A 15,767-nucleotide genomic window follows, 5' to 3' on the forward strand; every position below is an offset into this window, starting at 1 on the left:
TACAGCTCTCACAATGTTTCTGTCGTCAACTGCTGCTGTTTTCCTTGGTCTAACCATCGGCTGTTACTGAGTAAATCAGTGGTTTCTTTCTTCTTCAGAACATTACTAATAGTTGTACTGGCCAGTGTTTCTACAATGGCTCTGATTGACTTTCCATCTTCTCTCAGCTTCACAGCAGTTTGTTTTTTTTTCATATTAGTTAAACCTCTAACTATAAATGCAGTGAATAATCAATGTAATATGACACAACTGGGCACCAAACACACCTGTGACCCACATATTCTAATACTTTTGCTCACATGAAAAATGGGTGGGGTTCAAATCAAAGAGTGCTATCTTCAAAGTTGTGCATCAGATCCAGATGTGAATACCTGGAAATAAAAGCTGAAATGTTGATCTCTTGTCTCATATTCATCTTTTGATGTCAAACCCAAATGTTTTCAGCCTACAGCAAAAACACAACAAAAATAACCAAATTGGCTCCACCATTCCAATACTTTTGGAGGGGAGTGTAGGACATAAAGAATTATAAATAGATCACAGACATATTTTAAAGTTAATGATCTTACATGATAGAAAAACACAGGTATTGAAGGTGCATCTTACACACCAGACTTTGCAGTGGATCATAACACAGACATTATTCTGTAGATGTTCTTCAGGTGTGTTCAGACCAAAAATGGAAAAGATATTTGGCACAACTCAATATCAAACCAGTCACTACAAAGATATGACCAGGTTTAATTCAAACAAGTCCATTGTCTACAGCTGAAACCTGAAATCTATGAAATATGTCAATACTTGGATTCTCCACACATGCTGATTTTCATGAAACAGCCATTAAAAAACAGCAAATGCATTCTAAAAGTTGTTTCTATGTCTCTGACTCTAGCTCTCACTATACCACCTGGATGGCAGGAATCTGGCATTACACTGCACACTATAATCATATTGATGCACACATATTGTTAAACTACACAAGGAGATATACTCCCCTACTTCATGTATTTGATCAGGATGATGCAGACAGCAATTAAGAAATCTTGACCCTCTGATGCAAAGAGAACAAGGGCTCTAGGCATCAACATTTTCTTTGATATTGTTTTAAACAGGATAGGGAAAAATACTATTGCCTTAGGCCTTAGCCCTGGTAATTGATGCAAAGATACAAATATGTACCCACAGTCATTCTCACACTAACACAAAGTAGACAGTTGTCCCACTTTTGGTTTGAACACAGCTTTTTCGGGGTTTAAAGTGCCACCACAAAGCCAGAGCGAGCAGTAGAAAGCTACTGGAGAGTTTACTATCACTGTCACGGCGTTGACACTCTGCTGCAGGAAGAAAACATCCAAAGTGAAACAACACAGAGGCGGTGTGAGGCCAAAAACCAAACAGTGACTCAGAGCAGACCAACACTGCATTCCACCCTCAGCGAAGGAGGCGGCTCCACATCAGAGGACACACACAGATCCTCTGAGCCGCTGGCCTCGCTGTGATCACACGGACAGACGCCTGCTGCGCTCTGCTGAGCAAGAATCCACCTCGTCATCTTAATAAAGGCTCATCAGTGAAACAGAGCGAAGCTAGCATGGCTAATGTTGCTAACGCGGTGACCTGCAGAGAGAGCCCAGACCCAGGCCTGACCTCAGCTAGGCTGGAGGGGAGGGGGGCAAAAGTGTAATCTGTGCCCCATCTTCAGGCCTCGATGTCAGGTGAGAGGGCCAGAGGTAGAGGAGGGAGAAGAGGGGGGTCTGCGGATGAGACAGCAGGCGGCCTCTTTGAAATGTTAGCTCAGGCAGGACATGAAGCGGACACGGACAGGGAGGGGACGACCAAGAGACAAGGAGCTATTCTTCATGTAAGGGAGCAGGAGGGATGCTTATCTCTGTGTGTGTATGTCTCTGATTACCGAGAGGCGATCCACATGCGTTGGCATAGAGCTTCAGCAAGGCCGTTTCCTGCAGGTGGGGGTCTGTGAGAGTCTGCCTGATAGGAGCGCAGAAGAAACAGCACCTGCACACACACAAAAAAACACACCAATATATATTTATACATTCAGAAACTTACAGACATTTATACACGAGACAGACTGATTCACAAATCAGAGAATGTGAACAGAAAGAAATAGAGACCAAGGGTCTCGAGCATCCTGTAAAGACTGAGATGCAGAAATCTGTTCCCTTCAACCACCAAACAGAATCTCAAGGTCCCTTAAAAAGGTGGATAGCAGGTGCTGGCTAGGCTCAGTGGGTAGAGCTGGTGCCCATAGGCAATAGTGCTTGATGCAGTGGTTGCAGGGATCAATTCCTGGTATCCTCCTCAAATGACACTGATTGGTTAGGTTTGTTTTTAGACCTGGGACAATAGTTTCAGATTGGAGCTTTGCTAGATGGATTTGTTTGATGACAGACATGGAATCTGGCCAATTCATCTGCTTTGCAAGGTTACCAAACAGGTATCAAATAATGTAAAAGTAGGAACGAAAAATCATACAATACCTGACACCAGTATCACCATTAAAAAAGGTATGCGTACTCCTGTTGAGGCAGCTAAATGTATGTAGTAACTGAGCTCAAAGGAAACTTCTCTACAATAGTGTGTCATGTCGTATTGCTACGTACTGTATTCTATTGCATCGTTACGTATCATTCACAACCTATCACTTTATTTTATCTTGTATCGTATAGCCCTTTCATCCATCCATCCATCCATCCATCCATCATCTTCTGCTTATTAGAGGTAGGGTCGCAGTCAACCCAGACATCCCTCTCCCCAGCAAAGTTTTCTAGTTCCTCATGACGGATTCTGAAGTGCTCCCAGGCCAAATAGGATATATAATTCTTCAAGCGTGTTCTGGGTCTCCTCCCAGTTGGACAGGCTCAGAAGATCTCCATGGGGAGGTGACCAGGAGGCATCATGATCAAATTTTTGAACCACCACAACTGGCACCTTTCAATGAGAAGGAGCAGCGGCTCTACTTTGAGATTCCTTCAGATGTTGAAGCTCATCACCCTATCTCTAAGGTTAAGCCCAGACACCCTCCTGAGGAATCTTATTTTGACTGCTTGAAACAGTGAACTCATTCTTTTGGTCATTACCAAAGTTCATGACCACAGATCTACTGGTAAATCAAAAGCTTTGTCTTCCAGCTATGCTCGCTCTTCATCACAACGGTATGAAACGGCACCTGCAATACTGCTGATGCTGCATCAAGCCACCTGTCAATCTTATGGCCCATTCTACCCTCACTTGTGAACAAAACCCCAAGATACTTGAACTCCTTCACCTGGGGCAAGGACACAATCCTCACCCAGAGGGAGCAATCCACTGTTTTCTGGCAGAGGACCACAACCTCAGATTTGTAGGTGCTTATTCTCATACCAGCCACTTCGCAATCACAAATCGCCTCAATGCCTTGTGGAGGTCCCGAGCCAAGGAAACCGGCAGAACCACATCATCTGCAAACAGCAGAGATGAAATCCTGAGGTCCCTGAACCAGAAGCCCTTGCCCTCCCACATACTGTATAGTATCCTATCAAACTGAACTGCAATTGATTGTATCGTGTCATTTAGCATCATGTTGCATCCCATCTTGTTGTGTTGTGGTAAGTCAAGATAAACATCTCATTTCAAGATACCAAACAGGAAAACAAGGCTGGAATTGTTTATAATAAGTGCTGAAGTCCACAAATGGGGAAATGGGGAAAATTTTACTTAGCAAGTGACTTGAAATATAGATAGGCAGGTATAAAGGCAGATATTGGCAAATGTTGATTGTGGATTATAAAAAGTGTAAGGGAACATATTCTGCTAGATTATAATTTCAATATATCATACTGTGTAATTTCTGAAAGTTGCACTTTTTCTTCTTTTTTTGTGGAACATCGTAGCACTTTAATTTCAGCAGGAAAACAAAGAGGAGACCAAAGAAAATGTTGGTGGATGTTAGGAAATGCTAATATCTAAATGCGTTCTGTTTTTGAGGTGACATTTTCCCGACAGCCAGCTGTAAAAAGCTTGTAAGATCAGCTGAGTCGATGCCTTAACACATCAGGTAAATGACTAATATTACCAATGGAACATTTCCAATTTGGGAATATGGTCTATAGTCTGGAACATTCACCACGATAGAGTGCACTGTACTATGACATTGTTCACATTGGACAGAGTGCCTTGGGGTTACTAACTGCTTTATAGACTAATGCTTACCTCAGTTTTCTCAATTCTATCTTAAACAGTTGTGTTTGTGTGTAAACCATGCATCATTTTTCCAAATCTTTAATTGTCCTATTCTGGTGAGCTGGTGGGAACTGTGGCTTCAGTTTCACCTTCTTATCTGTCAATAGTGGCACCTGGTACGGTCTTAGCCCATCTGCTTCAAGGTTCAACATATTGTGTATTTGGAGATGCTCATCTGCATATCTTGATCCAAACTATTAGTTATCAGAGCCTTCTTATGTGCTTGAACCAGCAGTTTGTAAAATACTCAGACCAGCCCGTCTGGTACCAACAACCATAGAAAGTTTAAAGTCCTTTAGGTCACTTTCCTTCGCCATTCTGATGCAAACAGAAACACCTGAGCTTTAATGTCCTGAAAATGTCGAGTCATTGCCAGGAGTTCAGGCTTTAGAGTTACACTTCTAAGCAGGGTTCTTTAATGAACTTTGTATGTGTCCTCTGTTATAAAAATCCCACTTCCTAACCCCTGTGGTGTGAACTTGAAAGGATCCATGAACAGCGGGAGTCACTGTACCAAAAATGTTGAAGAATTCTGAAAAAGTTTCCCGTTTCGGGTCAGATTGTTCTCCTCTCTGTGGCTGATGTGACGGATTCAGTCTGCAGCAGGTGGACGGCTGGTTGGTGTGTTTAGAGGACTCTGACTGGCTGACTAGCTGACTGGCTGGCTGGGTGTGTATTCTGAGCCTGGGTAAGTATACTCTTTAAGCCGGGCTCGGCCACAGACCAGTAGGAAGCCATTCATTAGAGCGAGCAGGGAAGGAAACGTGGGGAAAAACCAGGCCGACCACGTAGCACCAAGCCTGGCTGCTGAGTCCAGGCCGGCCTTCCCTCCACTCCTGCAGAGTCACGCCCAGGCAACACCCACTGTTCATACACCAACATCCAGCTCACACACCCTCTGTCCTCTCACTGTCACTCTGAGAGCTATTACACCAAGAGGGTAGCACTGCAGATCAGATATTTCACCTCAGTAAGTGATTCAATAGACAGAAGACTGATTTCAGAATCATCTGGAGTTCAAATACTCTCTTTAAGTTGGTTTAACTTCTTTAAATCTTACATAACTAAAACATAAATCAATTTATCTACAGCGACCATTTGAGCTCTGACAAGTTCTGACTGATTTTTAAGGGTATAGCAACCACCAAATGTGCACATTTCATCAACTTCCACAGAGATCTCTTGATGCTTTATGCATTTGATGAGTATATATTTAATTGCAATTGTGCTTTCGTGTAACAACTTCAGACATCTGGAACAGCTTCCCCACTTCACTTCAAATTCATTCTTCTACTTGGAGTTCCAAAAAATCTTAAGGAAGTTCTTTATAACACTCAGCAGTTTTGGTTTAAAACGTGACCCTTCTTACTAATGACTTCCAATCAAATGAGACATTAGAAACAGAGAAAGTACTTGCTAATGTCTCTGTGCTTAGCTTGACAAGCATATCTTGATGTTTTATCCACTGACCTAAACTAAGGCCCTAATAAATTCACTGCACTAATTATGTATTGTAATTAATCACATCAGTGCAGTTAATCTCAACAGCCCTAATATACAGTGCTGTGAAAAAGTATTTGCCCCCTTTCTGATTCCTGATATTTTTGCATATTTATCAGACTTAAATTTGTTGGATCAACAAACCAATTTTAATATCTCACAAAACAAACAACACACGTAAATACAAAATGCAGTTTCTAAATGATGAGTTTATTTATTAAGGGATAAAACATCCTCACCTATCTGGTCCTATGTGAAACAGTAATTACCCCCTGAAACTAATAACTGGTTGTGCCACCCTTGGCAGCAATAACTGAAATCAAGCATTTGTGATAACTGGTGATGAGTCTTTCACATCACTGTGGAGGAATTTTGGCCCACTCTTCTTCACAGAATTGTTTTACCTCAGCCATATTGGAGGGTTTTTCAGCATGGACTGCCCGTTTAAAGTCACACCACAACTTCTCAATTGGATTCAAGTCCGTACTTTAACTTGGCCACTCCAAAACCTTAATTTTGTTTATTTATTAAGCCATGCAGAGGTGGACTTGCTGGTATATTTCGGGTCATTGTCCTGCTGCATAACCCAAGAGCACTTGAGCTTGAGGGCACAAACTGATGGCAGGATGTTGGCCTTTAGGATTTTCTGGTACACAGCAGAATTCATTGTTCCATCAATCACAGCAAGTGGTCCAGGTCCTGAAGCAGCAAAGCAGCCCCAGACCATTACACTGCCACCACCACATTTGACTGTTGGCATAATGTTCTTTTTATCAAATGCTGTGTTATTTTTTCTCCAGATGTAACGGGCCACAGACATTCCAAAAAGTTCAACTTTTGTCTCATCAGTCCACAGAATATTTCTCCAAAAGTCTTTGGGATCATCAAGATGTTTCTTGGCAAATGTGAGATGAGCCTTTGTGCTCTTTTTGTCAGCAGTGGTTTTGGCCTTGGAACTCTCCCATGATGCCATTTTTGCCCAGTGTCATTTTTATGGTTGAGTCATGAACACTGACCTTAACTGAGGCCAGTGAGGCCTGCAGTTCTTTGGATGTGGTTCTGGGTTCTTTTGTGACCTCCTGGATGAGTCGTTGTTGCACTCTTGGAGTAATTTTGGTTGGCTTACCACTCCTGGGAAGGTTCACCACTGTTCACAGTTTTCTCCTTTTGTGGATAATGGCTCCAAACGTGGTTCATTGGAGTCCCAAAGCCTTGAAAATGGCTTTGTAACCTTTTCCAGACTGATAGGTTTTAATCACTTTGTTTCTCATTAATTACAGTTAACTCATAACGGGGAAGGGGGGGTTGTTACTTTCTCACAAAGGGCCAGAGAGGTTTGGATTTTTTTTTCCCTTAATAAATTAACTCATCATTTGGAAACTGCATTTTGTATTTACTTGGGTTGTCTTTGTGAGATATTAAAATTGGTTTGATGATCCAAAATATTTAAGTCAGATAAATATGCGGAAAAATCAGGAATCAGAAAGGGGGCAAATACTTTTTCACGGTACTATATATACATATCTTCTAAAAACGTAAGTATGCTCTCTATTTATCATTTCCCTGTATATTTTGGCCAACAGATTTGTGTGGCTCACAGAAAAATAGGCAAGCCTTCTATTTTCTCTACTCCTACAAGCAGTCTGAAAGCGCTGATTTTTTTTTACACGTAAGCCAAGATGAAAACCAAGCTGTGACACTGGCAAGATGCACGTCTCACTCACCCAGGCTGAAACAGGCTCTAAGAACACTGCCTGTGAACTGAGAAACACCACTTCAGTATGGTCGTGTAACATTTCTGAGCACCCTTAAGGTGACTTAATTAATTTAACAGAGTCAGTAGTATATGTGTTATTGATGCTTAGTCTATTAGGCTACTTTCTGGTACTTTTTAATGTCATCACCAGCACTTCTGCCATCCAAACATCATACTGGTCACATTACTGCAGGTAGTCAATAGTATAATTTAGACACAATTCAGCATTGGTATTTATTGTAGGATCTTCAAATATTGTGACAAAATATCAATGTAAATTTTAAACCTAATGACTGAGGTAAGAGTTTAAACTGTGCTTGAACAAAACAGAAAATACATACAAAAAGAGTAAACAAGCAAGAAAGATCTACTAAATATTTGCTGACATAAACTTTCTTCTTAATCAAAATTGTCTTTGTTCACATACTAATGTGCAAAATGCAAAGATGTTTGACAGTTAAATCTGAAAAAAAAGGAGGTAAAAAAAAATCACAATGGTGTTTTATTCATTGTGTAATTTTGGAGTATTTTTAAACACTGAAGGATCTGTTCAGCTTGAGGCATTTTCCTTTTTGATGTCTTTTAACAGATATATCCACTCAAAAACTGAACAAAAGAAAGGGTTCCTCTGACTTTAGTCTCTAAGCTGCTAAACCTTCAAACCAAAGATTCTCAGGATTCTCAGCAGTTGAGCGTTTGTTTTGTGTTCTAGGATTCGTTTCTGTATTTGGTCGACTTGTTCAGAAAGAAAAAAAAAAAAAGAAACTGCACGGTTCTTTAAAATATCTCACTCCTTTCATTGATCTCTGGCTGCTCTGCAGCTACACCTCACACACTGAGCTGGGAAGTCCCTACAACCGGCTCAATCCAGCCCGGCGTGGAGGAAAACCGGAATATTTATAGAAAAGGCAGCCTCCCTGTTCCTCCTCCTTGAGATGGAGGACTGAGCTACACCCCGCAGTGGGAGGAGGTGCTGGGACTGGATAGGGCTCAGATGGATGAGAGGTGATAAGAAGACTGAACTTTGTCAGAGCTTAGGAGATTTTCCTGGAGTGTGAAGAGTCATGAGGTTTTGTGCTTTTCTGTCACTCCTGTAAGTCTGTGCGCATCAAAAGGTGATCTGAATAATACTGTATAATACTTAAATATATCATATCGATCAGTTACAAAACATGATTCAACTATAATCAAAAAAAATGTGTAAAGACTGGATCCTTGACTTTATGATACAAGTTTGATTTTCCAGTTTAGAGGGCATTTTTGCATATGCATTGTGATTTCACCTTTTTAGTTTGGCATAGCAAGACGTCCGAATAATATCATTTAGATATGCTGTAAGGACAGAGGGGAAGCATGACAGTGATTCACCATGTGAATGTGCAAAACAGACCTGAGGAAGTAAGCTTGGGTGAAAGAACACGCAGTAAACGGCAGAGAATCATCATGGTCCAACACAAGTTAGCAGCACAAAACAGAATGAAATACAGCGAAGGAATGACGGCTTGCAGTAGCAGTTCCCACTTCAACCATAAATGTGTCACGCCTGCCTTCTTATTCCTGGTGTTTTATGGCAGATGGCTATTTGGAACATTACCGTCACTTACTGGTGTGGAGAGTGACTTGAAAACCATAAATTCAACATTTCTCTGGCATTGAAACTATTATACAGGGACTAGTGTGATGGGTTACTGAACTTCTGTGCTGGACAGTTAGCCTGAGGAGAGCCTTTATTTATGGTTGCATGAATTTTTACCTACAATAGACTCACTTTAGCTGCTTTTCCCCCTTTTTTTCCCCTGGGTGATTTTAATCACCTGAATTATCCCTGAATCAACACAGTTAAAGGCTTGTGGACAAATTTAGTCAAACAAATCTTAAAATAATAAGATGAAGATGAAGAGTGAAACATTTGAGTTTATTCAGCCTAATTCAACAAAAATCCTTGTGTTTGGGATCAAACTGATTTTTTTAAATGAAGTTTTGTAGATTTAACTAAACACTATGGCACAGAGGTCTATGGTAGACCACATCCTGGCACTTCCAGTGTAGGTACCACATGTGTTCGGGCTGACAGATCTGTCCGGGGGTCTGCGCCGTCATCCAGCACCTTCCACTGACGTCACAAACACTGCTGACTATGGCAACTCCACATGGACAAAACACTATGCAGCCGAGTTGATAGATAGTGAAATATTTTCATAATTTCAAGATATATATATTTTGAATTTTCTTTTCTATTATTATTATCATTTACTTATTCTGTTGGTTGTTATTATTGTCAGTGGATTTATTAAAAAAAAAAAAAAAAAACCTTCTTCTGCAATTGTATGGTTATCAAAGGATACACTGAATGACATAATTTGCAAAAAAAGATAGATTTTCTTTACTTAAAGTGTCAGATTTTATGTAAATCATTATTAATTTTTTATGTAAATACTGTGTTTTTTTGTCTTTTTCAAAAAGACCCTTCTTTTTTCAGTAAAACTATTATTTTTAATTATGTAATCGTAGAAAGATTTTTGTAATGAAAACATCCATCCATCTATTTTCTGTACCGCTTATCCTGTTGGGGGTTGCGGGGGGCTGGAGCCTATCCCAGCTGTCCTTGGGTGAGAGTTGGGGTACACCCTGGACTGGTCACCAGTCAATCGCAGGGCTGACATGTAGAGACAGATAACCAAGGCAACGCTCACACCTACGGCCAATTTAGGGTGATCGGTTGACCTAATGAGCATGTCTTTGGTGGTGGGAGGAAGCCGGAGTACCCAGACAGAACTCAGGTATGCATGTGGAGAACATGCAAACTCTACACAGAAACTATTTTAAATGCAAAAATGGAATTTCAAAATGCAACAAAAAGGTGATCAATTGCAATTAGTGCTAGAAATTCTGAGATCTATTATGATGAAAAAATTGAATTTTTTGCACTAGTTTAAACATAATTTCACTAATTCTTTTGGAATACTACTATACTTTAATCTGCCAATTAACACATTTAAATCAGTGACCCTGTTAAATCAAAGCAGTGGGTTTCCAGAGCCTCACCATGTTCAAACCTTTTATAATTACTGCTGATTTAAAGAAAATTATCGGCTAAGTTTATATTCCCTGATTTATTTTCTGACAAATAACCACAGCAGCAGATTAACCTCCTCTGCAGCTTTGAGCAGCAACTTAAACGAGCAATAAACTCGGTGTGGCTGCGCTAAATATGAAATATATCAAAACCTACATGTCCGCCTTGTTTTCTGGTGAGACACTTAACTGCAGTGTGTGTGTGTGTGCCTCTTTTGGACCTGGTAAAAATAGTGGTGGTGGATGTGAGGTCCCTTCAGACTCTGTTATCAGCCTGCCTGCTGTCCCTCCCACTGCCGCAACCACAGACTGACCACACGCTGCAGGGAGCGCTCTCTCTCACACACATACAGAAAGAGCAAGTGCAAATAATTGAACGCTCATTCGTGGCTCGGTCCAGCTCACATAAAGCAGACAGAGGTTTGGAGAAGTGTGGACGCACCCAATTAGACAGAAAGAGATCCACATAAAGATGGCTATATATAAAAAAGAAATAAACACGCTGTGGAGCTCTATATAGATAGAGTCTTGAACAAACAAAGCGACATATACGCCTGAGACATAAAGTCACACTTGCTCCCATGCACATGGACTTGTGTAGGTCCATGTGTGCATGCAGGAACTCTTCTGCTGCATCTCTGTGAGAGATTTCAGCCACTAGAAAAGCAGCAGTTTATTATTTCCATTTTGTTTGCTGATGTATAACAGCGTTTTCTCATTAAGCTTGATTGTTTCATACCATACCCGAGCATAGTTCCTCCTTTTTTTCTCCACTGGTCAGCATCACATTAGTATCATACCCGAGCACACCTGGATATGTGCACAGTTCAGTGCAGTAGTTGGTGGTATGGTTTGCGAATTCACTAAGAAAGAAGACATGCCAAAAATTGCAAGCACTCACATTGAAATGTGTTACAATGGAGTTCAGAGGACCAAAGGGGCTCGTGTTGCTTGTACACAAAGGTTTATGAAGGAACAGGAGAAATTAAGAATTGCCTTTACTTGCTGACGGGTACCCCGTACTCAAGAACAGTCGTTCTCATCGTTGGACCGTGCTTAATTGACAGCCGGACTGTTGCAGTGTCAGCAGTACTGCAGGCGTTGCACCAGTCCATTGTGGTGAAGAAGGAGCTGATCTGAAAGGCAAAGCTTTTGATTTAATGGTCACTCAACCTCCCAGCCCTCAACTATGGGTATGACTGTAGGTAATGACAAAAAGAATGAGATTGTGGCTACAAACAGAAATGAGTTTTCTCTGGAGGGTGGCTGTGCTCAGCCTTTGAGATGGGCTGAGGATTTCTGAAATCCAGGGAGAGCTCGGAGTACAGTCGGAGCCTGTTGAGGTGGCTCGGGCATCTGATCAGGATGCCTACTGGGTGCCTCCCTTTGGAGGTTGTCCAGGCACATCCAGCTGGGAGGATACACCAGGAGAGACCCAGATTGCACTGAATGCATATATTATCCTGTCTGGTCTGGGGACACCACGAAAATCCCCCAGAAGGAGTTGGAAAGTGTCGCTGGTGTGATGTCCATGACATCCTGTTATTGTTAGCTGAGCGTTTCCAACTTGTGGCTGTGAGTGCAGCTCCCTAATTAGAGTAACGTCACACACCTAGGTCCAGTGTGTAGAGGTTATCTAAGCTCCACCAGTCACATGTTCATTCTCCATCTGACCTGGCCTCTACACAGGTATACCACACTTTGGTTGTGCTTTCTTAAGATCAGGTTGAACTTCAGTTATGTTTGTATTTCACAACATTTACACACATTGTCTCCACCAAGGTAATAATTGTTTTGGATTTTGAATGAGTTTTTATTTTTATTTTCATTTTCACATTGTGTGTTTGGTTTCAGTTTAGTTTTTGTTAGTTTTTACTGTTGGTTTGTTAGTTAAGTTTGGTTTTTATTTTACAAAAATGCTTCATTTTACTTTAGTTTTTACTAGTTTTAATGTTAGATTTTAGTTTTTTTCTGACACATGTCAGGGCTGAGTGAACATTACACATTTTCAAAAATACATTCAAACAGGCTACTCTGCACTTATCATTTTCTTTATTTAAAGATTATGTTTGAATATAACTTCAGATATAAAACTACCACTGTGTGAAGTCACAACCAACCAATTCAGGCCAATTTACACCCCCCAGACTTGGGTGTAGGTGCCAGTCAGTATGGTTGTATCAAAGACAATAACTAATAGACTGTATAATTATTGGTGTGAGATATTCAACTGGTTTTCTGGAATGTACGGTTGGGTGTTTAAACCTGACCCAGAGTTAGCAAAATTTGGGTACTCCCCCTCCTTACAAAATCATAGTCTCTCTGTGCAGAGCACTATCAAGTATGGAACAGTCATTGCTAAGAGACTGATACTAAATCTCTGGAAATCGGACACTGCGCAGGTCGGACCTGGCTGACTGACCTTACTGGTGTACTACACGTGGAGAAGATACAGTACGCCACTAAGGACAGTCTCAGCAAATTGTTTAATATCTGGCAGCCATATATGGATCATCTTGGTCTATATGTCAGAGTCCCTGAACAGTAACAAGTTCTATAGTTTACCACTTACCTTTCTCCTATTGATATATACAATACTGTGCCAGTGATTTATTTCCTTATTCTGTATAAAAACGTAAAACTCTCAATGAAAATATTAGAAAAAAAGACAAAAGCTAGGGTAATTTGTCTTTATTTTTATTTTATTTTAGTTAGTTTTGTAACCACACTACAGTTTTAGTTAGTTTTTGGTTATTAGTAAAGCTCAGTTTTTATGTAGTTATGTAGTCAGTTAACTAAAATGATTTTTGAATATTATTTTTAGTTATTTAGTTACTTTTAGTTAACTATGATAATCTTGGTCTCCACTCATCACATCACACACTACTGACTTTACTGACTTACTTATGTAAATATGAATTCTGTTGTAATTTGACGTTATTTGGTCTAATCTGGACTACCTGGGCTTAAGAATTATTTCATTTGGTCAAATGGAACTAGGTAAGAACCTAATATGGGGGCCCAAAGTAAAATAGCTGTGTAACAAGTTTCACAGCTTTTTTGAGTTAAGAGGCCCAACTTCATACTTCATTACCTCCGCCAAGGAGGTTATGTGATCGGGAGGGTTGGTTAGTTTGTTAGTTTATTACTTTGTTTGTTAGCAACATAACTCAAAAAGTTATGGACGGATTTTCATGAAATTTTCAGGGAATGTCATAAATGGCATAAGAAAGAACTGATTCGATTTTGGGAGTGATCCGGATCACCGTCTGGATCCAGGAATTTTTTAAAGGATTCTGTACTATTGGGAGATAGGGCTAACGGCGGAGGTCTGTGCTCTCCGAGTGCTTTTCTAGTATTGACATTTTGTTGATGTTCAAAGTTAAAAATCCAGACTTGGCAGAACATTTTTCCAGTAGAAATATATGTTACAGTTGGCTCAATTGAAATGCTCACTCAGCTTAAATCTGTATGTTCACTTGGTATATGGTAGGGATGCATGATATTGGATTTTTGCTGAAATCTGATATGACTATATTTACAAAATAAGCTTAGCCAATTCTGATATCGATATCAATATTCAGTGTAGGTCAGAAATATAAACTTCAGTACTTACGCAAACTTTTTAAAGTTTGAGGGTGAACAAATAAACAAATTTCAGTCCTTAACACACACTTAAAAGTGTGAGGAATGATGATAAATAAAGAAAAAGACTTCAACTGACATAGGTCTGTTGGTCCAGCCTAAAACTCGACTAACTTATTCATTTGTATGCCCAGTATTTACAGTTTATAACAGCAGATTGTTGTAACCAAAGTATTGGTTGTCAATTTTGGCAGAAATTTTAATATCTGCTGATATTTCAGTTTTAAGCTAATGTCTGCCAAAATCAATATCACACAAATAATATCATGTATCCCTGGTAAATATATATATATTACATAATTTAAAAACCTCAATCTAATGCATTGTATCAACTAATTAGGTGATCAAAAATGCACCCAACAAATCATCATTTGTTCACTCAACATCAATGAAGAAGGATATTTTTACAGCTGGGAATGTTGGGGAATGACACGGAGAAACAGCCCTAGGCCTAACCTAACCGATAAGACCATCTGCACCCTGAAATACTCCTTTTTATACGATGCATTTTACATGCATCATGTCGATTTTATTGTTCGATCCATGTCCCTGCTATTAACATTGAGGTGGTGAAGGTTATAACCTATACTGCAGCCAGAGCAGGGGGGCTTCAACTGTTTAAGCCTGACTTTTTCAGAAGCTGTCACAAAGTCCATCTTTATGCACACCCTATGGTGTGAGTGATATCCCCAGTACATCAAACTTCCACTCAGAAAGCAGACGATTTTCTTAGATCTAATGGAACAGTAGCTGCTTTAGGAGCAGAAACACCAGAGTGATTTCTGTTTCCAGTTGAAGCAGACTGCAGCCCTCCTCATCCTCCTCAGACTTTGTTGTGAAAACACAGGCAGGATTACATCCGTCTACTTGACCCTCCTCAGTCCTCCACAGACCACATCTTTGATGTCTATTACAGTAAGAGTGGGCGGGGCTACAGTTGGCACGTATCAGGAGCCACAGAGGTGTCAGGTCAGGTTAGTGCTGCTCTCTTGGAGCAGCTCGTTAAGATCAGTTCTGTTTCTATCAACAGAAGTTGTGCTTATTTGAAGTGATTCCAGGATAAAGCTTAGGACAGGACATCTCAAATTAAACCAGTAAATCAACTGGTTTTAATGTTTTACTTTAAAAGTATTTTAAAACTGTCAATTTACTTTACTCTAGACGTGTCTACATTAATGTTTCAGATAGTTATAATGTCATTTCTTAACCTGTCGTTACAGAGGCTGTTTTGGATATGAAATAAATTCATCAATCTGGAAAACCTCCAACACAAAGCATTTGGGAAGGACAGGACTTTTCAAGAAATTATTGGAAGGCAAGTGGACGAATGGTTTGTCCGTCACATCCATGTGGGCCAATCAGATCGGCAAGCCAAAATGAGGTGGTAGGCATGCACAGCTCCGGAAAGTAAAGTGATCTCAGCAGGAAGGTGCTGTTGTAGTTTTTGAACAATGGAGCTGGTTGATCGGCCTGATCCATTCTCAGACTTGCACCATCTTTTCAGAATGGAGCTTTGCAGGATGGATCAGCCTGATGAAAGATATGGAAT

The 15,767-nt window shown here is 40.3% G+C and overlaps 1 protein-coding gene across 2 annotated transcripts in view; it reads right to left on the bottom strand.

Annotated features, from left to right (window-relative positions):
* Positions 1 to 15,767, bottom strand: part of thada (THADA armadillo repeat containing) — a 200,325-nt gene that overhangs the window by 78,979 nt on the left and 105,579 nt on the right. For both annotated transcript variants that reach the window (XM_041789514.1, XM_041789513.1), the window contains exon 30: positions 1,913 to 2,016. In XM_041789514.1, coding sequence (XP_041645448.1) covers positions 1,913 to 2,016 — 104 coding nt within the window. The remainder of the gene's footprint in view (positions 1 to 1,912; positions 2,017 to 15,767) is intronic.

Source organism: Cheilinus undulatus, linkage group 6, assembly GCF_018320785.1.
Source record: "Cheilinus undulatus linkage group 6, ASM1832078v1, whole genome shotgun sequence".
NCBI lineage: Eukaryota > Metazoa > Chordata > Actinopteri > Labriformes > Labridae > Cheilinus > Cheilinus undulatus.